Source organism: Symphodus melops (assembly GCF_947650265.1).
Source record: "Symphodus melops genome assembly, chromosome: 10".
Classification (NCBI taxonomy): Eukaryota; Metazoa; Chordata; class Actinopteri; order Labriformes; family Labridae; genus Symphodus; species Symphodus melops.
In genome coordinates, this window is record NC_136700.1 from 9,367,751 (window position 1) to 9,389,961 (window position 22,211).

At 43.3% G+C, this 22,211-nt stretch overlaps 1 protein-coding gene across 1 annotated transcript; it reads left to right on the forward strand.

The window, feature by feature from the left end:
* Window positions 1–832: 832 nt before the first annotated feature.
* dhx36 (DEAH (Asp-Glu-Ala-His) box polypeptide 36) lies at window positions 833–22,173 on the forward strand. The gene is made up of 26 exons (XM_079354810.1): window positions 833–1,470; window positions 2,629–2,789; window positions 2,937–3,050; window positions 3,212–3,431; window positions 3,914–3,952; window positions 4,094–4,264; window positions 4,451–4,530; window positions 7,054–7,128; window positions 8,361–8,527; window positions 8,628–8,709; window positions 8,820–8,960; window positions 10,116–10,221; window positions 13,472–13,559; window positions 14,351–14,406; window positions 14,521–14,585; window positions 15,256–15,399; window positions 15,793–15,910; window positions 16,830–16,928; window positions 17,620–17,793; window positions 17,918–18,004; window positions 18,098–18,181; window positions 18,341–18,440; window positions 18,590–18,680; window positions 19,380–19,500; window positions 21,427–21,579; window positions 21,688–22,173. The coding sequence occupies exons 1-26, from the start codon at window positions 1,165–1,167 to the stop codon at window positions 21,931–21,933; spliced, it is 3,288 nt and encodes a 1,095-aa protein (XP_079210936.1). The 5' UTR covers window positions 833–1,164; the 3' UTR covers window positions 21,934–22,173.
* The last annotated feature ends 38 nt before the right edge of the window (window positions 22,174–22,211 follow it).

Sequence of the window (22,211 nt, forward strand, 5' to 3'; positions counted from 1 at the left end):
ATATAGAGCATATTGTAACAGAGTGAAATGTATAGCTGCAGATGGAAAAAAAGAAATGGTAAGGTTATTCTGGCTGTAGCAGTCATGGTGGATCTTTTTTTTTTTTTTATTCGACTGCAACCTTTAAGGCCCAGACAGCAGGTCAATCCCTGATGATCAGCTTGAGCTGGGAGCAAGATAGTTACAGCAGCTACACAGCACTGACTGTCTCTGCTCTCTGTGCTTCAAAATGTAAGTACGAAAGACATGTTCAGGTTTTTTCAATCCTTGCTGCTTCAAATACTTAAAAGTGTATTCACCTGTTGACAGAAATAAGACCAGGCTCCACAGGGCTGGTTTAAATAAACAGAACAACATGAGTGACATGAATTTATGAAAATGAGAATAAGTATTAATTAGCAACAGGTTAATGCTAATATATTTTCCTTTTTGTCCTGCGAAAAGTATAATGTAGCCTATATGAACAAATAATAGTAGCATGAAGTATGGAGCAAATAATTAATTATGTCTACTCTACTGTAGGCGAGACCAAAATCATATATATTAATAGTGATCATTAATAGATCTAAGGATAGATCTCTTTTTATTTTATAAAATAACAATTATTCATTTTTAAATGATAAGCAATGTGGAATGATTAAGTGTGCAGCTAGTTTTGTAGAAATATGTTTTATACATAAGTATAATGTTGTTGTTTTTTTTATTCAATACATTCTGAACGCGAGGAGACTGTTCAGGTGTCGGGTTAATAGAGAATAAATAAAAAAACAATATTTATTTGGATCATGGCACGGTGGAGGGTGAACAACCAATCAAAGAGTACCAAGCCATTATCAAGCGACTGCCATGACGTCGAAACTGTGCGACATACAAAATGAAATACAGCAAGAAAGCACAAGAGCTGCTGAATTTTTACAACAGAATTCATCAGAGGTCTAATATTGTAATTGTAGATTAAGGACTTTGAAGAGATGGCTTATGTACATTTGTATTGTCAGTGCTCAGATTCAGAATCCAATCTGGATTGTGTTATAGCTTAGCTAAATTAGAGGAAAGCTAAATAACGAGACAGCGGTCTGTTTGGTTTATAATCGGCTGTAAGGACAGGTTTTACTTCCTTTTGTTTGGTGTTTTCATCGCTTTTTTTTTTCTCTTGACGGTGTGATGAGTTACGCATACGGTGGAGGAGGAGGAGGAGGAGGAGGAGGTGGTGGTGGTGGTGGGAGAAGAGGCAGAAGAGGAGGTCGAGGGCACAGAGATGGAAGTAGAGAAAGATGGGAAAGAGGAGGTAGGGGAGGATCAAGAGGACACAGTTCTGACTTTGACCCGGACCGAGGAGGTGGAGGAGGAGGAGGAGGAGGAGGAGGAGGACAACGGGACCGTCCTCCTCCTCACCTTAAGGGCCGAGAGATCGGTCTGTGGTACGCGAGATACGGAGCAGTGAGGAGGAAACAAGCTGACCGGAGATCGGTATGGATTCCGTTTGATAGAGATGCTCTTTAACGTGGTGTTGAGTAGAGCAGGTCGTTTTAAAACAGACATGAAGTCTTTGTTGACACTCCCCAGTTTAAAGGGGACATATTATGAACAATCCACTGTTATAGTCTTTTTAATACATTTATTTGGGTAACCTGAGTGTCTATTGACCCACACAATTTGAAATAAATCCATCCAGTCCTTTATTTGTCGTCTGTTTCAGTCTGACAACACAGAGAAAAATGCTCTGTTTCAAATTTCCTCAGTTTGTGACATCACAAGTTGGATTCTTGTACGAAAATCCTCTCCCCACCCCTGGTATCTCCACCCATGGACACCTCCAGTCTAAAGCAAAACTTTTGCGCAAGTCAGCCATTGTTATTGTTTCTACAGAGAAGTGATGTCTACAGGGAAAACTCAGGGGGGTCTCATTGCATTTAAAGAGACGCACACCAAAACGGAGCGTTCTGAGAGACCTGGTCGCAAACCTCCTCTGATGCTTGATTCATGTTATATTTGGACCAAAGCACAGCACAGATGTTTCATTTAGAGCACAGGACTGTTTGAAAAAAGTAGAAAAGGGGTTACAATATGTCCCCTTTAAACAGCAAATGGTGTGCACTCTAAAGCAGATGCTACAATACTCGGGACTGTAAAGAAACAAAGAATTGAAAAGTTTCACCATCTAAGAAGACTCTGGTGTATACCTTTTAATAGTACAATTATCCTTACTTTTTTGTAAGAGAGCAAGTAGTCCTTAAAATGTTCAGTAACATTTGTATTGATTTTATATTGATCTCATAGTTGCAGTACATTACTAGTAAGGAAATGGGAGAATATATCTTTAAAAATAGAAATGTATTTCTATCGTGCAGTGCGCACGATCCCATGTATTGAGGCTCAGTCCTCGCGTGGGCGGCCGGGTTCGTGTCCGGCCTGTGGCCCATTTCCCGCATGTCTCTCCCCACTCTCTCTCCCTGATTTACGACTCTGTCCACTTTCCTCCCTCTATAATAAAGGCATAAAGGCTTAAAAATAAATCTTTAAAAAAAAAAATATATATATATAAATGTATTGTGTTACCACCTGAAAACCTTGATTCAAAGCCAGCTATGGTGCTCATTTTGTATCTTCATGTGTCTGTGTGTGCAGCGGGCGGTGGTCCAAATGGATGAGGCCAGAGAGCAGCACATTACCAAGCTGCTTAACTCCGTCCAGAATGATCAGCACGGTCTAAGGAATGACGCCGGCGGTGCAAGAGCCTCTTCTTCTAACAACTGGCGGACTGCTACCAGCAGCAGTAGTGGTCACTGGTAAACACAGCTTACATAATCATGCTTGGACACTGAGATGTTTAGCTTGCAGCAAATAAATCTGTGTAGGAACATAAAGCTTTGCAGAGCCAGTTATTTTGTTTAACCTGAGACTCTGATTAACACATACCCCCGTTGTGTTCACAGTTACTTTGATGGGGAAAAGCCTGAAGAGGATAAACTTAAAGTGGAGATCAAATCTGAATCAGAGGAAGAAGAAATTGATCAAGGCCAGAAAACAGCTACTTCCAAATCACAACGGTAACTTTTGAAGCATTTTGAGGCAGGCAGTGGAAGTTGACACTTGCCTCAAATATATAGATGCATAGCTGATGTAACTCTGACCCAAAAAGCCCAACAACATAAGCTGGTGTTTATCTTTACTGTTGATATTTACACGTGTTTTTTTTTTTTTTTTTTAGTTACTTTTCGAATGCAGTCACTAAAGATGAACCTCCAGAAAACTGGGATGAGGAAGAGCAGCATCAGCAGCTGAAGGAGGAGGAGAAAGAGAAACTAATAAGTCAAGATAAGGATCTGGAGTTCTTATTTCATGACATAGTCAGAGACAATTCATTAGACGACTCCCTTAAAGAAGATATGCAGAACAAAACATCAGATCCAAAGTACACTGAATTTTTGGTGAGTGTGATGATGATGAGTATCAAGTTTTATAAAAAGCTTCGAGACCTGATAAGTTCAAGTGACACGAAAACAACGGGATATTTTAACGCTGGGCAAACAGCCTGTGACTCAAAATAATGTCAACATGCCTGTTCTCTTGTGGCTGTTTTTTGTTATGTTGGCTGCTCTAAGATTTGTAGGTCAAAAGATGTCCATGTGGTCAATTAGTGTGTTTGTCGTTACAGGAACAATATTCAAATATTCCTCAGTTATACAAAAGAGTGTTTTAAAATGCATTTAAACAGCAGATTAGACCCAGAATCACATTTTTTTGTGAAGTCATGTTATCCCACTGAGTGAATGCTGAGGGTTAGAGACAAGTGACAACACAGAATCTGTGAAAATAAAAAGAAAAAAATGTGTCCATTATAAACTCATAAAAACAGAACTAACAAATTGTATATGATCTTTGTGTCATTTGTTTAATTTTTTGTCTTCAGAAATTTCGGGAGAAACTACCATCCTATGGGAAAAAAAGGGTATGTTTTTAGTCTAATGGGGGCGACTCCTTATCATTGATTACAAACATTTCAAAATCCAACGTTTTCTATCAGGAGTATTTCCTCATCCTCACGATCTTTCCACTTCCTCTCACCTGCTTCTATCGTTGCCACTCTCAGGAGCTGGTGGAGCTGATCAGAGCGAACCGTGTTCTGGTCGTGAGTGGAGAAACTGGCTGTGGAAAGACAACTCAAGTCACCCAGTTCATCCTTGATGACTATATAGACAGAGGCATGGGCTCCATGTGTCGTGTGGTGTGCACACAGCCTCGTCGCATCAGTGCCATCTCGGTTTGTACTTCTTTATGTATTCCAGTCAAACTGTGCTGGATTGTTTGCTGCTGTGAGCACAATGAGTATAGATAAAGATCCTAAGTTGTTAAATATCATGTTTATGAATTGCCTTAGTCATTTCAGTCATGTCTGTAGGGTTTCTATTCTTTGTGAATCTGAATGTCGCGGTGTGCTTCCTCTCAGGTCGCAGAGCGTGTCGCAGCAGAGAGGGCAGAGAGTGTCGGCAATGGAAACTCTTGTGGATACCAAATCCGTCTTCAGAGGTAATGAAGTATCTTCATTGTGTTAAAGTGGCAGTAAGCAACATGAATATATGTGCAGCCAGCTTTAATAACGGTGAGCGTCTGCTTCAGACTCGCACAATAATCTATCCCGCAGCGATCTTTGACACTTTACCGGTAAGTGTGTGTTTTTGTTAGTGGAAGCGGCGAGACGTCGATACCGCAGCTGTGGTTGCAGTTTTGCAATGTTTCTACGCATCATCATGTCGACCTTCTGTCTTCACCCGGTTCAGCTGAAGGAGGCTGATGCATGCCGTACACTAGATAGATAGATAGATAGATACTTTATTGATCCCGAGGGAAATTCAAGCTAGTACACTAGTATGTACAGTTCAGACTGGACAAGTTTAAAATGTTTTTTTTTTTCTTTCCCCCAAAGATAAACTTCGACATGTTACCAACCTCCACACTTGCTACAGAAAAATACTATTTAAATAAAAATAAATCCTTTAGTTGTTAACTAAAACTCTTCAATGCTCTTTAGCCGATGACTGCACCAGCCTGTTTCCACCTTAAAAATGTGAGAATGAGATGTCAGAGTTGATGAGTCAGTGTTGTGTTTACAGTCAGTCAGACATCCTTTGCTGAATCACAGTGCTGCTGCTTAAAATCCAGAGGGAGACTTCTAGCGATGCAGAAGTCGTCGTAATTCTACAGTTTGATCCTTTCTCAGGGTGTAGGCCCCGTATTTTGTTCAATTTATTTTGCTTATCTTGTTGAGTGTTGCGTCTTATACATTGCCTCGTGTTTTTTTTCACACGTTTTCTGAGTAACTTTTTGTCTCAGCTCAGCGTTTTGAACTGCCTTTTACTTACAATCCTGTCAACGTCGCGAAGTAGAAACAGAAAGTCATGAACATTCAAGTCTGACGTGGTTTGTTTTGTGGATGAAGGCTTATTTTTTCTGCTTTTCCCTGATTGTCTCTTGGTTGGACTGCTGTCCTCACGACCGTATCAGATCTTTACCGCTGATTCTAAATCGTCCGCTGTCGCTTTTTGTGCACAGCTCTGACCGTGCCGGAGAAGATAACAGAGCCGACAGCCTTTGCTGGTCAGAGCCAGAAAGATGACATCTGTACGAAGAGCCGGTTACAGTTAGTGTGAATTACTGTTCTCAGGCACTACGAATGATAGTGAGTGGGATAGTCGAATGATGACAAACACTATCAAGCCTTTGAAGTTCCTCAGGAGCCTTGAAAACAAGCCACCCTCTTGCTATGATTCGGTATCCTTTAGAGTTTCCTCTTCGTGTCATACTTGCAGAGAGGAATGCTTTAAATATGGACTCTTTCCATCTATCCCGTGGTGTGTCGGTCTGTTCCAAGTAACGTTACTTAATCTCGAAATCTTAAACCCTCCTGACGTTTTCCGTACAGTTTTAGGACATTATCCAGGCCCTGTGTTTTTTTGTGTTTTTTTCCCCCCCACACATGAACCTCACAGTGTTGTATCCTGTACAGGAGAAGGAGGAGTCTTCCATCATGTTTCTGCACTAAAATCCCCTCAACGTGTACGAGGAAGTTTCCTGCTTGACGAACACAACAGGGGACAATCGGAACACAATATGCTGACGTCTGAGACGAGCAGACAGGAGCATAAACTCTGTTCAACGCGAGAAATGTCCCCCCGCCCGCTTACTCACAGTGAATGTGTGACTATTACCTGACCTCTAGTGCACATGTTACTCGGTGGCTGCTAGGAAAAGTCCTGCATAAAGACAGGGTGAACACAGGCTGCCATTTGTCTTTTCACACACAGCCCACCAGGTCAGTAATGGGACTTTTTCAGGAGTGCATTATGTGTGTGAGAGGGAGCTCCGATATTTTCTTCTGAAGGCTGAAAGTGTCTCCCACCATAACGTCTTCAGGCCAATATAAGAAAGATTATAACATCGTATTAAACAAACCTGCTTCAAACGCAGTGCGTCATGTTTAGGCTTATTTTGGTTGTTGCTGTTGTTTTTTTGTTTTTCTTTACTGTTTTAAAAGTGTCTGCTGCTGTATCATTATTAATCTGTCATCAAGGTGTTATGAGGCTGATTTACGACCTTCTTCTGAATTCTTTCAAATTAAAAGTAATGCCTTCTCGGTGTAATAACAGAGGCACTCTGCTTTGCATTGGAGACGTTTGTCGTGATAGCTTTAAAACTCTCATCACCCAAAAGACAAAACATACTTTATATGAAAAAATATGAAAAAACAATACCTGTTTAGACCGGTTTCATTACTTATTAAAAAGCAATCTGTGTATCTGCAGCATCTTCAAGCAGCCTCAGCCTGTGCTGAATGTCAACACTGTGGAGAGGCTGAGTTTTGCGTCTACCAAATGATCATTAGAAGAAAGTTGGTGTGAAATCCTGAACTGAAAAATGAGCAGCAGGAAAGATGATGGCGTCACGTGCACAATGATGGAAGATGGGAAAGAGAAAACCATTTTTTGTTTTAGTCTTAATTTTTCTGACTCTGCAAATGTTAAGTCTGTTTTCTTATTTTCTCTTATTTCTCAGACGGTTACCACGGCGACAAGGTTCAATCCTGTACTGTACAACAGGAATTATACTTCAGTGGCTTCGCTCAGACCCGTAAGTCCCCCCCCCCCCACATCGCTTCTTGAACATCACCACATCTCCCTCCTACGTGTTCTTCTCCTCTTTTCGTTTTTCTCGATGTCTCTGCTCGAGCTGTAGGAATTGTCTCTCCTCTGTGTTTACTCTGGACAATCCTCATTGATCTGTGGTCCACTATGCTGTTTGTGTGGAGGAAGCATTAGTATGGGTCTCCATTCACATAGGCAGAGATATGAACACACACACACACACACACACACACACACACAGACCTTCTGTTGACTCATCCCTGCATTCTGAGTTTCTAAAGAGACTGCCAGCTTTACTTCTCGTCTTCCTTTAAACCCTTTGAGAATTGGCAAAGACTCCACTCCGAGTCATTTTAGGACTGCACTGGTCTGACACAAATCCTCCGAGCTGACAGTCTTCATGGCCCGCAGATGTGTATACACTTGTCGCTATTTGTTTGCAGCCACCAAATTAGAGATGCATTAGCGTTTTGACTCGCACAGACACTGAAAAACAAAATGCATCCAGCTGCAGGGGAATGTAAAACGTCTGCACACTGTTCAGCCCCACATTTAATTCAATGTGTATGCCAGACAAGTCATCAGTTGTGGCTGAATGAACTACAGGGAAATGTGAATAATAAGATTTAAAAAAAAAAAAACGTAAAAAGCTTTCAGGACCTATATACATAAAGGACAAAAGAAATGTTCACATGAGAAAAAAAAAAAAAAAAAGTTGCGAATCTCTTTATGCAGAATGAGAGTTCAACCTAAAGATGTTCAAATCAAAGGCATTTTCATCTACACTTAAAAAATGCTGCATTGTGTGTGTGTGTGTGTGTGTCTCTGTGTGTGTGTGTGTGGGGGGGGGGGAGGAAATTTAGAAACCTTGACCTTCTTGCCAAGATATATCAAATACAATGAAAAACCCAAACAGACACGAACATCCATAAGTGGGTGCTGGGTTCACAAACATGCAACAGTTTAGAAGCAAACAAGAGCTGCACAGAAAGGAGCTCCTGTTTAAAAAGGGGTTATTGATGTGTGACGCTTTGAGCCAACATGCTCTCCCTCATAATTTGAGCTGTATCGATTACAGCCATAATTAATACAAACGTGTGCGTGCTATTCTCTGACCAAGTGGAGAAAAATCCAGGAACACACACAAACTGTTCTTTCTTCAATCAGTGATTTATACCGCTTCCCCCCCCCCCATGTTTCTCATTCGGTGTGTTTCAGATTGCTTTCCAGTATCAGCCACCTGGTTCTGGATGAGATCCACGAGAGAAACCTGCAGTCGGACGTGTTGCTCATCATCGTGAAGGAGCTGCTCAGCCTGCGAGACGATCTCAAAGTGATCCTCATGAGTGCCACGCTCAACGCAGAGAAGTTCTCGAAATATTTCGGTAGGCGCCACCCGCCGACATGGCCTATCGTATCCTGCTCAGCGTAAATCCTCCTTTTTTTTCCCCATCTTTCCCCTTTTTTCATCTTCCTTTCTTTCAGACAACTGCCCGATGATTCACATCCCCGGTTTGACGTTCCCGGTGGAAGAATTCCTGCTCGAGGACGTGGTGGAGATGACGAGGTAGAACTCGCACGCGCAAAAGATGGTCATGCAAACGTGTGTAAATGGAACCACTTCTTCCCGTTTGTTGACGTGGTGTATTGCATGAACTGCTTGCTTTTGTCTCCCAGGTACCGCCCCCAAGTTAAGGACCAACGCTCAAATTGGAAGAGACGCTTTTGGCAAGGGCGAAACTCCAGACCTGAAAAGGAAGAGAAGGAGGTTGAATACCGAGACAGCTGGCCTGCTTATGAACGCACACTGCAATGCAGGTGAGAACAACCACTTTGGTGTAAGTAGCCCTAACAGCTGCCAGGTTGATTGATGAATCTTCATGTGGGGGGGGAAAAGGCTGCTTATACATTGTGAATTTGAATTTCAAGTTCAGACCTCAGGGTGTGAACGCAGAAAACAGAGCAGAGTGTCTACTTAGAAAAATGCGTCCCTTTCATAGGTTAGTAACGTCTGCATTCAGACGCACTCTCCTGTGAAGAGAGGTCAATCAAGTGGGTGTTTTCCTCAGTTGAACTTTCATTGAAAATTCCCCCCCCCCCCTTTTTTTTTTGTATCCTTTGACAGAACTTCCTTTGTGAGCAGCGGAGGAAGTGATAGCAGCAAAAAGTGGGACATGTGTGCACTTCATACCTGAATGTGGACAGCTAGGCAGCAGCTTAGTAGGTAGCCTCAGACAACTCTCTGATTTGAACCAGCCTCAGGAGCGCTATGCAAAGAATTTTCCATCTTATTCCATCATTTTTTTTTTTATTTCTCTTGATATTTGCAGTTCGCTCTGTTCACACGGTCGCCTTTATTTTGTAGCTTTTTTTGCCTTTATGTCAAGATGGGAGGCTAGAGAGAGAGAGAGAGAGAGAGAGAGAGAGAGGGGAATAACATGCAGTAAAGGAGCCACAGGCCGGATTCAAACCCGAGCCGTCCACCCATGAGGACTATATAACCTCTGTACGTAGGGCACACGCACTGACCATTACGCCACCGTGTCCTGACAGTTACAATCAGAAGTCCCACTGCACAGACTCTGACGAGCTCATTGACAAACTGGTGGTCTCACTACATACCGTGTGCCTTCGTTCACAACCTAACGTTAGAAATCTGAAAATAAAACAGGGCACACACGTGCAAAGGAAACGATGAACACTTATTGATTAAAATTGATTTGTTTATTTTTTCGAACAAGCGTGTACCTTACAAAAAAACACTTCTTAAAGCAAAAGACAAAAACATAAAACATACCCACTGAAAAAAAGGGAGTATCAACTTTTCCAAAGGTCCCCCCCCTTTTAGATTAAAATGATATGAGAGGCTGTTAAGATCACAACTGTTATTCAAATAGTCTGTAGAAGTTGCGTTGCCATGTTAAAGCATTCGTTCACGTTGCTCTTCTGGTCTCTGTGTTTCCTTATTAACAGGTACTCTGAAAGCACCATCAGCGCGGTGGAGTTGCTGGACGGCGATGATAAGATTGACCTGGGGCTGATCGTGGCACTGATCCGCCATATTGTGCTCCAAGACGAGGTGAGATCCGTCTCTAAACTAAGCAGACGCGCCCCGGCTGTTTTCAAATAGATTTTTAAAGGAGTAGATTTGTACTTTAGATGGTAAATGTTTTCCAGACAGTCTGTAGGGCCGCTGAAACTCATCTCCTGTCGTTGAAACGTTTTTTTTTTGTTCTGGGACCTGAAAATCTCTCCTCACTTTGACCGACAGCAGCGTTCCCTGATGAAATGTTTTTTCCAATTTACAGAAAAGTCAACAGTTGACATAGATGTGGAAAGTGGCAAAAAAAAAAAAAAAAAGAGGAGAGTAGGATGGTGCAGTTGTAGGTAGAGCAGATGGAAGGAACAGGAGGGCTCGCTACCGAACTCTGAGCGACATTAGATCAGAGGAAATCACACTGATCCTGGCAGCGGCTCTGTGCTAATGAGTGATTGAACAGATGCTCTCCTTACCGACGTCCAATCTACCGTTCTTGTTCAATTTCCTTTTGGTGTGTGTGTGTGTGTGTGTGTGTGTGTGTGTGTGTGTGTGTGTGTGTGTGTGTGTGTGTGTGTGTGTGTGTGTGTGTGTGTGTGTGTGTGTGTGTGTGTGTGTGTGTGTGTGTGTGTGTGTGTGTGTGTGTGTGTGTGTGTGTGTGTGTGTGTGTGTGTGTGTGTGTGTGTGTGTGTGTGTGTGTGTGTGTGTGTGTGTGTGTGTGTGTGTGTGTTCAGGCCTAAATTCAGTCTTTCTTAGTAATGTGCTCATCTCGGTCAGATCTAACCTTTTGCTTTGTTTTCTGATAGTTTGAACCTTTTTTGTTTTCAGTATTTCTCCACAGACCTGCTCTACACATTTTGAGTTGTCAAAGCAGATGGAAAAAAAAAAAAAAAAAATGTCGGCAGAGCAGAAGTTTGAAAAGAATGTTACATGGTCCATAAATGACCTGGGTCACGTTTTCCAGTGCCAGCATGTGTGATAACAGCTTTACAATAGGAAAAGATTTTCACCATGAATTTCATTTGGTGGTAGCAAATTGTAACTAATCAAAAGAAAATAACGAGTGAGTAAGTCAGCAGAAGATCCTCCGTGTTCAAATCAAAGGAAATGAGACACTTTGTTCCTCTTTTTTCCAACTTTCTTGTTATTTTGCGTCTGTGTTTATTGAAAGCTGTGGATGAGAGGCGAGCGGAGGGAAGAGAAACAGGCCCAGAATAAGAAGTGACTTTACGCAGATGGACAGAATAATTACTTCTTCCACCACGGCGCTGTATCTCTATTGGTCACGGCCACCCTGAGCCAGTCAACCAGCTGATTCGCCGTGGCAGTGTCAAACGGCCAAGAGGGAATTGGCTGATTTGGTGTGACGGCGTCGTGAACCGAGGATAGGAACCGTCTGCCAGGCTCTCCGACTGTGATGATTGGTTAATTATGTTGCAGGGTTCTGTGATTAGACACCTAAGGGGGCTGACATGCAGGCATTAATGAACACCTGCTGGGTGCCATTGTGTGTTTGTGTGTGTGTGTGTGTGTGTGTTTATGTGGGCGGTTTGTGTGATAAATAGTAGGCCAACGCCACACAGCTTACTGCACTTTCTAGATTTCTATTTGGGATTAATCAGAGCCTTTTTCCAGCATGTGTGTGAGCATGTGCTCCTCCTCCTCCTCCTCCTCCTCCTCCTTTCTCAACACTCGCACACATAAACAGACACTGACAAGCTCCACATTTACAGTCCCATGTGTATGCAGGCCATTGAAGAACTGGTGATAATGATGAGGCTTAATTAAAAGGCAGGAGTACTCAGAAGCCCAGGAGCTACTTTTCAATGTCTATTATTCCTCCTTTCTTTTATTCCTCTTGGGAAATGAATCGCTAACGTTTTTACAGCGCTGCTAATTTGACACCAGCTATGAGATAATAATATGTTTTAGTTTTAGATGAAGTATTTGAAGACTTTTATACTTCTATCGATACTCTATTCACTGCACTGTAGAATATAATAATGACATACTCTTATCATATTTTTTATTTTATTTTAAATATACATTTATTATATTACATGTGTATTCTATACATTGCACATCTGCACAACTGAATATTGTATATATTCCACTATATTATATGTGATACTTTATAACCGTCAATCTGCCGTTTACATAACTCGCTGCCTCTGAACACACGTCACTTTAAATCATCAAGTGTCACTTTAGCCTGCCATTCACTGCACATCATTTCTTCATTGTGCTGCTGTGTTCACCCCATTATGTATAGTTTTCTGTATACCTCTTCTACTATTTTTCAAATTGTATTTATGTTACTATTTTATTCGTTTTTTTTTCCTTCTTTTTTTAAAAAAAAATTCTATATTGCTGCTGCAATGCCCGAATTTTCCCATTGGGGATCAATCAAGTAATATCTTATTTTATCTTATCTTTTCTTCATCAATCTTAAGTTGATGTCAGGTGTCCTAAAGTAATAGCTACTTAACTATAGACTAGTCTTCAGCAGATGTCTGTCTGGGGAACATTATCTTTGCAGTATTAGCTTCTCTACTCCATGCTGCACTCAGCTTTGTCATTAGCAGAAGCTCCGAACCAATCGGTGCGTTCCACATCCGGCATCACAACTTGAAGCCTTTCTTTTTGGTTTGTCACAGATTTGTCAATTATTTCTTCACACCTTTCCAAGTCCTCTGTTGCGTGATGACAATGTGATTATTTTAGAACTCAATGGCTTAGATGTAAGCGTTAATACTTTTTGGGTACTGACTGTTACTGACTGATTGAATACTTCATGTGTTTGCAGCATTCACTCTTAAAACTGAATCCTCCGAGGGTTCTGTCCACTCAATGTTTGATAAAGCTCCTCCTTACTCGCGTTGTACTCACTCTCTGATGTACGTCAAAAGAGTCTGTGAAATTGAATTGTAGATTTATAGACTGTTTTATTGAATAGTTACATAGAATGAGTAAGAAACCTGAGTTAGTGCTTGGACAAAAACAAAAGCAGTCTCGTGGTGGAAAGCCTGGTTGTCATAATGATGTTGGCAGGCAGTGTCAGGTCCCATTACGTGGCTGATGGTGGAGGTCGGGAGCTCAGGACAAGCCGTTTCCATCTGCCTCCCATCAGCTCCTCTGAGGGCGCGGGCACCCTGCTCACTTGGCTCAGCTGTAGCCGAAACTCTTCCGGTTAATGGCCATTTCTTTCTGTTGGCGGTTTGTTTTTTTTGTTTTTTTTTCTGCAGCCTGTTTGTGCCATGTGTTTTTTTTTTTTTTTTTTTTTATCTGACAGGAAGGAGCAATCCTGGTCTTCCTGCCTGGCTGGGACAACATCAGCAGCCTCAATGACCTGCTCATGGCCGAGCAGATGTTCCGATCAGGTATACACGCGAGAAAACACAAAGAGAATATGTCAGCGTGGAAGTGAACAGAACAGATCACCCGTCTGTCGTGCAATATTTACTTCCTGATTAAGAACATAATGGTAATCCGACATTTGATTTGAAATTAGATTTAGTGAAATGTAAAGGTTAATGTCACTGTTAACCGTTTCTAAGACCTACAAATAAATAAATGACTCACTCAAGAAATAGTTTGCAGATGAATTGACGATTTTCCATTTAAGAGACGACCAATAAGAGCAGACGTTATGGTGAAGCAGACGACGTGTTATGTGAATGAGGTTCAACTTTTAGGAGCAATTTACAGATTCAGGAGTTTTGTTGACTGGAAAGGAACATTAGTCATTTTCAGTTTAACCCAGCAACCAAATAGTTTGTTTCCTTTTATTTGTGTAAAAGTAAAAAAAATATTTTTTCACATTTTTTTCAGCATTTTAATGGATTTTTTTTTTTTGTGCCAAAGTAAAATAAATAATGGGGTTCTATTAGTGTTGTAATCAAAACCACACTAAGCTAGACCAGAGTGCACCAGAACCTAGACATTTAGAGCTTGAGACCAAGAGTGAACATTCTATTGATGACGAGACCAAGCCCTATTTTCAGTATGACAACACAAGGTTACATTATTGAATTTGTAGTGTTTCCCAGGATATTAAAGGTTTGAATGTTAGACCAAGTCTAGCCACCTCACAAACTAACGAGATGCTATCTCATGTTAGCTAACAGTGCTTTGTTTGACTTCTTCTTTTGTCTCCTCTCTTGTGTTGCAGACCGGTTTGTTATCATCCCCTTGCACTCTCTCATGCCGACCGTTAATCAGACGCAGGTCAGCGTTCTCCCGTTTCCTTCTTTGTCCGTCTCGTCCGCTGTCACTGAAGACCGTTCTCATTCTCTCATCTTCAATATCAGACACGACATCTTTCTCTCTCGCCCTTCTTAGGTGTTCAAAAGGCCTCCTCCAGGTGTTCGAAAGATTGTGATAGCTACCAATATAGCTGAGACCAGGTATGTGTGTGTGTGTGTGTGTGTGTGTGTGTGTGTGTGTGTGTGTGTGTTTGAGTATTTTTTGGGCTTTCCAGCCTTTGTTCAAATGCCTTTTGAAAAATGTAATCCGAGCTTTAACTTTTCACTGAGTTTGTGGAAAAAAATGATGAACCCTTTTGTGTGTGTGCGTGCGTGTGTGTGTGTGTGTGTGTGTGTTGCAGTAGGTCCAGTTGTTAATACAAGCAGTGGGTGGGTGCTAATTAACATCCATTCCTTGGACTGAATGGAATGAAGAAGCTGCTTGCACTCCCGTCACATCACTCCTCTAAATATAGACTCCCAATTTGACAAAGAGCTAAATGTTATTTTTACTTCTCTCTGTGTGTGTGTGTGTGTGTGTGTGTGTGTGTGTGTGTGTGTGTGTGTGTGTGTGTGTGTGTGTGTGTGTGTGTGTGTGTGTGTGTGTGTGTGTGTGTGTGTGTGTGTGTGTGTGTGTGTGTGTGTGTGTGTGTGTGTGTGTGTGTGTGTGTGTCTGTCTCTGTCTGTCTGTCTGTCTGTCTGTCTGTCTGTCTGTCTGTCTGTCTGTCTGTCTTGACTCAGCATTCTAAGCCGACTGCTTTGAAGACTTTTTTTTTTTTCTTCCTGACATCGTTTTTACTCACTTTTTCTTTTCTTTTTTTGTTTTGTACAGCATCACCATCGATGACGTTGTCTATGTGATAGACGGTGGCAAGATTAAGGAGACCAACTTTGACACCAACAACAACATCAGCACCATGACAGCAGAGTGGGTTAGCCTCGCCAACGCCAAACAGAGGAAAGGCCGTGCGGGCAGGTGTGTTTGTGTTTGTTTGTCTGCACACAGGGCTGCGGGTGGATATTGTATGATGAGAGTAAGCTGTCTATTGTCGCCCCGAGGTGTGCGAGACTCATCTTAGTGGACCCTTTTTTTTCCTCGATTCCCTTTCTCGTCTCAACTCTCTGTCAGTCTCCCCTGTGAGCACTCTTCCTGCTTCCCCATTTAAAGACACTAAGCCCAAGCGTAGACACTTCCGAGTCGTCCCCGCTCGTTGAGACTCGAGACGTCTCTTCTAGTTGACTCCGACGTCTAAGTGGAAGTCCAATTAGCACGGCCTGCCGACTGAGTTATATCCCATCGATTGTAACTCCAGCTCTTCTCACAGAACTAACGCAAGCCTTTCTTTCTCTCCTCCGTGCACATGTCCAGAGTACGTCCAGGGAAGTGCTATCACCTGTACAACGGCCTCAGGGCCAGCCTGCTGGATGCCTACCAACTACCTGAAATTATGAGGACGCCACTGGAGGAGCTCTGTCTGCAGATCAAGGTTGTGTATGTGTAGAAAGAGAAGCAGAGAGACGGCTCGAGAAAGAGACAGAGATACAGAAAGCTGAGCATTGGGGAGTTGAGATGAGGACATGATTGCTGTGAATGAGGTTTGTGAGTGCAGGGGAGGGGAACAGTGCTGGAGTTTTTTCCTTTTTTTTTTTTTTTGTATTTGGTTTGGGTTGAGTTTCAGCCTCGACTGCCTAATGAGAGCGAGCGCTGGACGTTGGGAGCTGACTCATGTCCTCTTGCTCTCTGGCTCCTTCTCCTTTTCATTTTTTCACCGACAGTATAAACGCTCCTCTTCTGTCTCTCGTTCTCTTACTTGAATACTCACTTTCTTCTAAAGTAGCTCCCCCCCCCCCCCCCCCCCCTCTTTTTAAAATCCTTATTTTCCACTCAGACATATTTACAACCTGGGCTAATGGAACATCAGGTCAAAGTTCACTCAGTTGTAGTGTTTGCAATGATTGTTCTCACCAGCCGATTTATTGGATATGCATTTGAGAGTGTGCCTGCCGCAAGTCAGAGTGTGTGTGTGTGTGTGTGTGTGTGTGTGTGTGTACGTACTGTGGTGTTTGAAGCTGGTCGGTGAGAGGCGGACTAATGCACCAGCCTGTCCTTAAAGTGAGAGAAACACTGACGACATGCTAACCCCTGGGCACACACTCCAGTGCACAAACACTCCCAACACCACGCTTTCAGCCGGGCTGACCCTTTGGTGTGATACAGGCAGATTTTTTGGTTGCATTTAGAAATCTGTTTTTGATGTGAAAATGAAAACACATTTAGAGATCCCTGGATGTTTATGTGTTTACCTCCACTGCCTCATCTGTGTGTTGTATGGGGGGGGGGGGGTTAAATGTTAGGATGATCACCTGCTCATGCGTGTGTGATGTCATTTGACGTGTTCTCCCTAGATATTAAAGCTCGGCTCCATAGCTCACTTCTTGGCGAAAGCCCTGGACCCTCCCACGGAGCAGGCCGTGTTCCTCGCCATCAAAAGCCTCATGGACCTGGTGAGTAACAGTGCAGGTCCTCCACTTACTGTTAAAGACGAGTAAGGACCAAATAGGGAACAATTGAGTTTGATTTGTCATCTGACAGTTTTTTCTGTTGCAATCCGGTCCGAATGTGTCCACAAAGCAATCTCAAAAGCAGTTTTATTTGTGCCGCACAGATGCAGAAAAGTGTTTTATATTTCGATGTGTGCTCTTGCCCAAGCACACATCGAACAGGCAGGAGCTGGGGATCGAACCCTCGACCTTCCGTTGAAGAGACAACCGGCTGTAGCAACAATCCAAATGATTGCCAATTATTTGGCGCTCGATTATTTTAGCTTCACCCGCCGGGAACTGTTTTCTAAAACCTCTATTTTAACGTGTGTGACAAATGGTAACTTTTAAAAGGAGAAACTCTTGTTGTGCACTGAGGATGCTTTCTTTAAACTCTCTCTGCAGTGTTGCAAAGACAAGAAGAAAAAAAACAGTGCGCCCGCAGAGAATTTAGTATTCATAAGAAGAAGATTGAACATCTTCAATATTTCATGCTGAGAGCAACACCAACCCGAAACATTGCCTTTTATCGTGTTTTCAGTGCAAAGCAGGTTGTTGTTTTTTCCCTAGCAGTTTGCCTGTAGCGTTTCTGGAAAGTGTTCTCTCTATCCTCAGTATTCTGAATAAACTTGCCCCGTTCTCCGTGGTTTGTTAGAACGCCCTGGACGACGAGGAGAATCTGACACCTCTGGGTTTCCACCTGGCCCGTCTCCCCGTGGAGCCTCACATCGGCAAACTCATCCTGTTCGGAGCTCTGCTGGGCTGCCTCGACCCCGTGCTCACCATCGCCGCTTCGCTCAGCTTCAAAGACCCTTTTTTCATCCCACTGGTAGGACACACAGTGTACAGAACGTGACGGCAGTGAGAGGCAGTCACAATGGAGCATAATGCTCTCGTTTCTTCTGCAAAGTCAGTCTGAATGAAATGCTCTGTGATGCATCTGTCGGTGTCAGGGTAAAGAAAAGATGGCCGACATGAGGAGAAAGGTCCTTTCCAAGAACTCCAAGAGTGACCACCTCACCATACTCAACGCCTTCCAGGTACGACGAGCCATTCACATTCACTGTCACATTCACTCTCCTTGTGCTCCACCAGTTTATCCTTTAATCATTTATAATCCATCGATTGGTCAGGGCTGGGAGGACGCCAAACGGCGTGGTGCCAGGTATGAGAGGGAGTACTGCTGGGACAACTTCCTGTCTGCCAATACACTCCAGGTGAGCCGGGCTGATTGTGGGAGTGCTGAGCTTTGTAAACAAGATCAGGGGTTGGTCCTTTTTTTTTTTTTTTCTTTTTCTTTTTTTTTTTTTTCGTACTTCTGTGTGTGGAGATAAACGTAGCCTTTCAATCAATACATGTTTCCTTTTATTATCCAGATGTTGCACAACATGAAGGGTCAGTTTGCTGATCACCTCGTGCATGCAGGCTTTGTCAGCAGCAAGGAGCCCAGAGACTCCAAATCCAACGTCAACTCGGGTAACCGAGGAGCTTTTTATATCAGGATTCAGCTTATTGAATGGTGAAGATTTTGAAGCAGTTTTTTTTAAGAGCATCTTTCTTTCTTTTCCCTCTCGCTCTCTCTCTCTCTCTCTCTCTCTCTCTCTCTCTCTCTCTCTCTCTTTCAGATAATGAAAAGTTAATCAAGGCGGTGATTGTTGCCGGCTTATACCCAAAGGTGGCCATGATCAAACCCTCACACAGCAGGAAGAGGCCCGGGTGAGTGTGAACATGGAGACGGCACTAACTAGAGAGTGAATCACAGCAATCATTCTCATCGATCTGAAGACACGGAAACACGACCTTCGGCCGGAATATCTCATAAGACTGCTTCTGGAAGAGGTCCCGTACGGTTGCTATGACGATCACCGGAGGCTGTGGGTTGACCGCGTTAGTAGAAAAATTGTGAAATAGCGGCTGAAGATCAATGCAGTCATCATGAAAGAGCCTTCAGGCAGCTGTCATCGGCACCTGTGCGAGACAGCCAGAGTGACAGACCGACACGCTCGCAGTACTGCTGCCGCTTTTCTCCGTCCGCCTCAGCGACAGCGTTTAGTACCCACGTACTCTTGTAGTTTTCTTATGCCTGGACAACATTTCAGTCAGTCATTCCCATGTGAAAGTTGCGTTAATTTACACTATTAAATATTGCATAATTAATTTCATCCTGCTCTGTTTTAACACTCAAATCTAACGCACATCAAGAATCAAGTCTTTTCTGCAGCGTTACTGATCTGACACCTCCCCTACTGCCGCGTTCAAGAAGCCTAATTGAACGAATCGATCTTGAAGCAGATGGTCTGTTTGTTATCCCCCCCCCCCTCCCCCCAAGTAATAATTTCTCTGTTTCATAACCAATCTAAGATCTCATCACAGGAGCTTCAAGGTCACTGACGTGATTTTTCTTGTCTCTCTCAGGGTGAAGGTGTACACTCAGGCTGATGGAAAGGTGTGCATCCACCCCAAATCCGTCAACGCCGAAGAGACCGAGTTCAACTACAAGTGGCTCATCTACCACCTGAAGATGAGAACGAGCAGTGTGAGTAGGGGACAGGGGGGGGGAAGAACGAATGTTGCATTTGAAAATGTCAAACTCGTCAGCCCGACTTGTGTCAAATATTGATATTTAAATCAACACATTAAGCCGGCGCACCTGAACGGATTTTTCCGGCAGCGTGACTCACGAAGTCACAACTTCGTGACTCCTCACGGTGGGGTTTTATAACATGAACGAGGGGTGAGGTGACCAGAAGAAGATGTTGACAGCAGAATGAAGAAGAGGAACAAGACGGCGGGATAATGTTGGGGAAGAAGTCGAAAGAGATGATGACGCAAGACGGGAATGAAACTCAATCGAGTTCGCTACCTTTTAGGGGAATTTCATATTCTTCAGTCAATCAGATGTATCTTTGAATGAATGATTGCCATGTCATTAAAAAAAAAAATTATGAGGTTTTGTATCCTCGTGTATGGTTTCCGAGTCGCATCGTGATTCCCACCCCTGGGTGTGAAAAAAAAAAAAAAAAGGGTGTTGTGTGTTTTCCCAGTTAAGTGCTGCGTTTCGTATCGTTTTGATTTCGGCGTGTAAGTGCAAAGGAGGACCGCTGGTTAAAGGTTGAGAGCGGTGCCACAGGAGCTTTGCACTAAATGAATATTTGATTAAAAGGCTGCCTTTCAACTCTCAAAGGCCTCTTGTGCTTCAAAGCGCCCAAACACAATGTAAGAGATGGTTGTGTAGGTGTGAGTGTGTGTGTGGTGGGGGGGAGGGGGGGTCATTGAAGCTACCTGACTGCCTCCCTCCCTCCCTCCCTTCCATCCATCTGTCTTTGTTGTTTCTGTTTGAGAACGTTCTGCAGCAAAGAAACCCATCGTGATTGCCTCGTGTAACTCCAGTCCCTTACCTTGTTGTGCTCGTCATAATGAACAAGAAAATGCCTTTCAGGATGTCATCATTATTCCCCCCCCACCCCCCCTCCTCCTCCCAGTAATGTAAGAGGTTTTTGAAGACAAGGCTATGCATATGTGTGTGTGTGTGTGTGTGTGTGTGCATATTATGATAGAAAGATATTCAGAGAGTGGGAGACGGTGAAGGTCGTTTGTTTTCTGAAATCCAGCAGGAAGTACAGGACAGAGGTTGAATTAATTTCAAAACACTGAATGCGAGGGATGATGTCAGACTTGGTCTCGGCTGACGCACTCTCCCATGATGGTCTGTTACATTACACATTCATGGGACACATGCAGATGTCCCTGCTCTCTCCTTGCGTCACCCCCCCCTCTTCCCCCCCGTTTTCTTTTACACTTCTTCACCTTCTCTTTTCATCTCTCTGACACTCATTTCTCACACTGTCCTACTCTGTCTGCTGGGAATGTGGTCTGTGTGACTTTTGACCTCAAAGCAGGGCTTTTTTTTTTTTTTTTTTTTGAGCGTATGCGTGCATACAGATTAGTGCATTACATCCCATCTACATAATCTTCTGTGCTCTCCGAAACGTTCAGAATTCTAAGTATGTTTTGAACGATTTTCCACTCACTCGTTATTCGGTTGAAACCTTGCTGTCTTTTTTTTCTTTTCTTTCTTCTTCTTCTTCTTCTTCTTCTAAATGTGCGTTTAAAATCAAATCACTTCACACAAGCAGCCGTTCATCTCCGGAGAAGTGGATGAAAATGAGTGTAACCCTTTTACGAGACACACACAGACGGGTCATGATGACATTTCTCTCAGCACTGGAGGCACTGAAATGCATTCCCAGCCTCGCACAGCTTCTCTGCACTAATGGGACACCTCCAGCCCACACCGCCGAGGAGCTGTCGGTGCACCGTGTGTCATCGTGATGCTGCTCCCTGTCACTGTGTGTGTCTGTGTTTGTGTGTGTGTGTGTAGGTGTGCCACTTTGTTTTTGTTTGTTCAACTAATGTCATGGTGTGTTCGCGCCATCTCTCTCTCTCTCCTCCGTGTCCTCAGATCTTCCTGTACGACTGCACTGAGGTGTCCCCGTTCTCCCTTCTGTTCTTCGGCGGAAACATCACGATCCAGAAAGAGGAGGACCAGGAGACCATCGCGGTGGACAAGTGGATCGTCTTCAGATCGCCAGCGCGCATCGCTCACCTCGTCAAAGTAAGCGTAGGGGGGGCGCTCTCAAAAACAAAAGCTCAGGATGCTGTTCATCTCTCTCTCTCTTTCTCTCTCTTCATTCCTGTTTGTTTTGTTTCTTTTTTCCGACAGAGTTTAAAGAGAGAGCTGGATTCTCTGCTGGAGGAGAAAATTCGTAGCCCTGCTCCTGTGGACTGGCAGAACCGTCAGTCCAAAGACTGCGCCGTCATCACGGCCATCATAGACCTCATCACCACGCAGGAGAAGCCGTCGGGCAGCAGTCAGGGCTACGACAGACCATGGGCGTCTGCCCCGAGAGGACATCACACTTACTTTAATGACAGAGATGATGATGATGATGATGAAGACGACGATTAATAGATTTGACCAGCACGAAACCTCGGAGAAGACCGAACCCAAGATTAAAAGAGTTCTGAATAATGCACATTTAAGTGCATTATCCAGAACTCCTAATGTCATTTTGATTTTTCCTATCTGGTCAGAACTTGCCAGGACCAATCCACGCTTGAAAACACTCAGTGCTGTAGCTGTTTTCTTTATTTTTGTTTAAGCGATGTCACTAACTGGACTGCACGATAAATAAAGGATGTTCCGCCAAAGCTTCTTCTGAGATGACATTTGTAATGTGAAGGAAT

What these genes read in the sequence shown, in the direction of transcription:
- dhx36 (XM_079354810.1), top strand. Translation starts at nt 1,165, where the DNA reads ATGAGTTACGCATACGGTGGAGGAGGAGGAGGAGGAGGAGGAGGTGGT. An exon ending in CAGTGGCTTCGCTCAGACCC is followed by an intron (nt 7,129 to 8,360) that starts GTAAGTCCCCCC and finishes GGTGTGTTTCAG; the next exon opens with ATTGCTTTCCAGTATCAGCC. An exon ending in TGAAGATGAGAACGAGCAGT is followed by an intron (nt 19,501 to 21,426) that starts GTGAGTAGGGGA and finishes CCGTGTCCTCAG; the next exon opens with ATCTTCCTGTACGACTGCAC.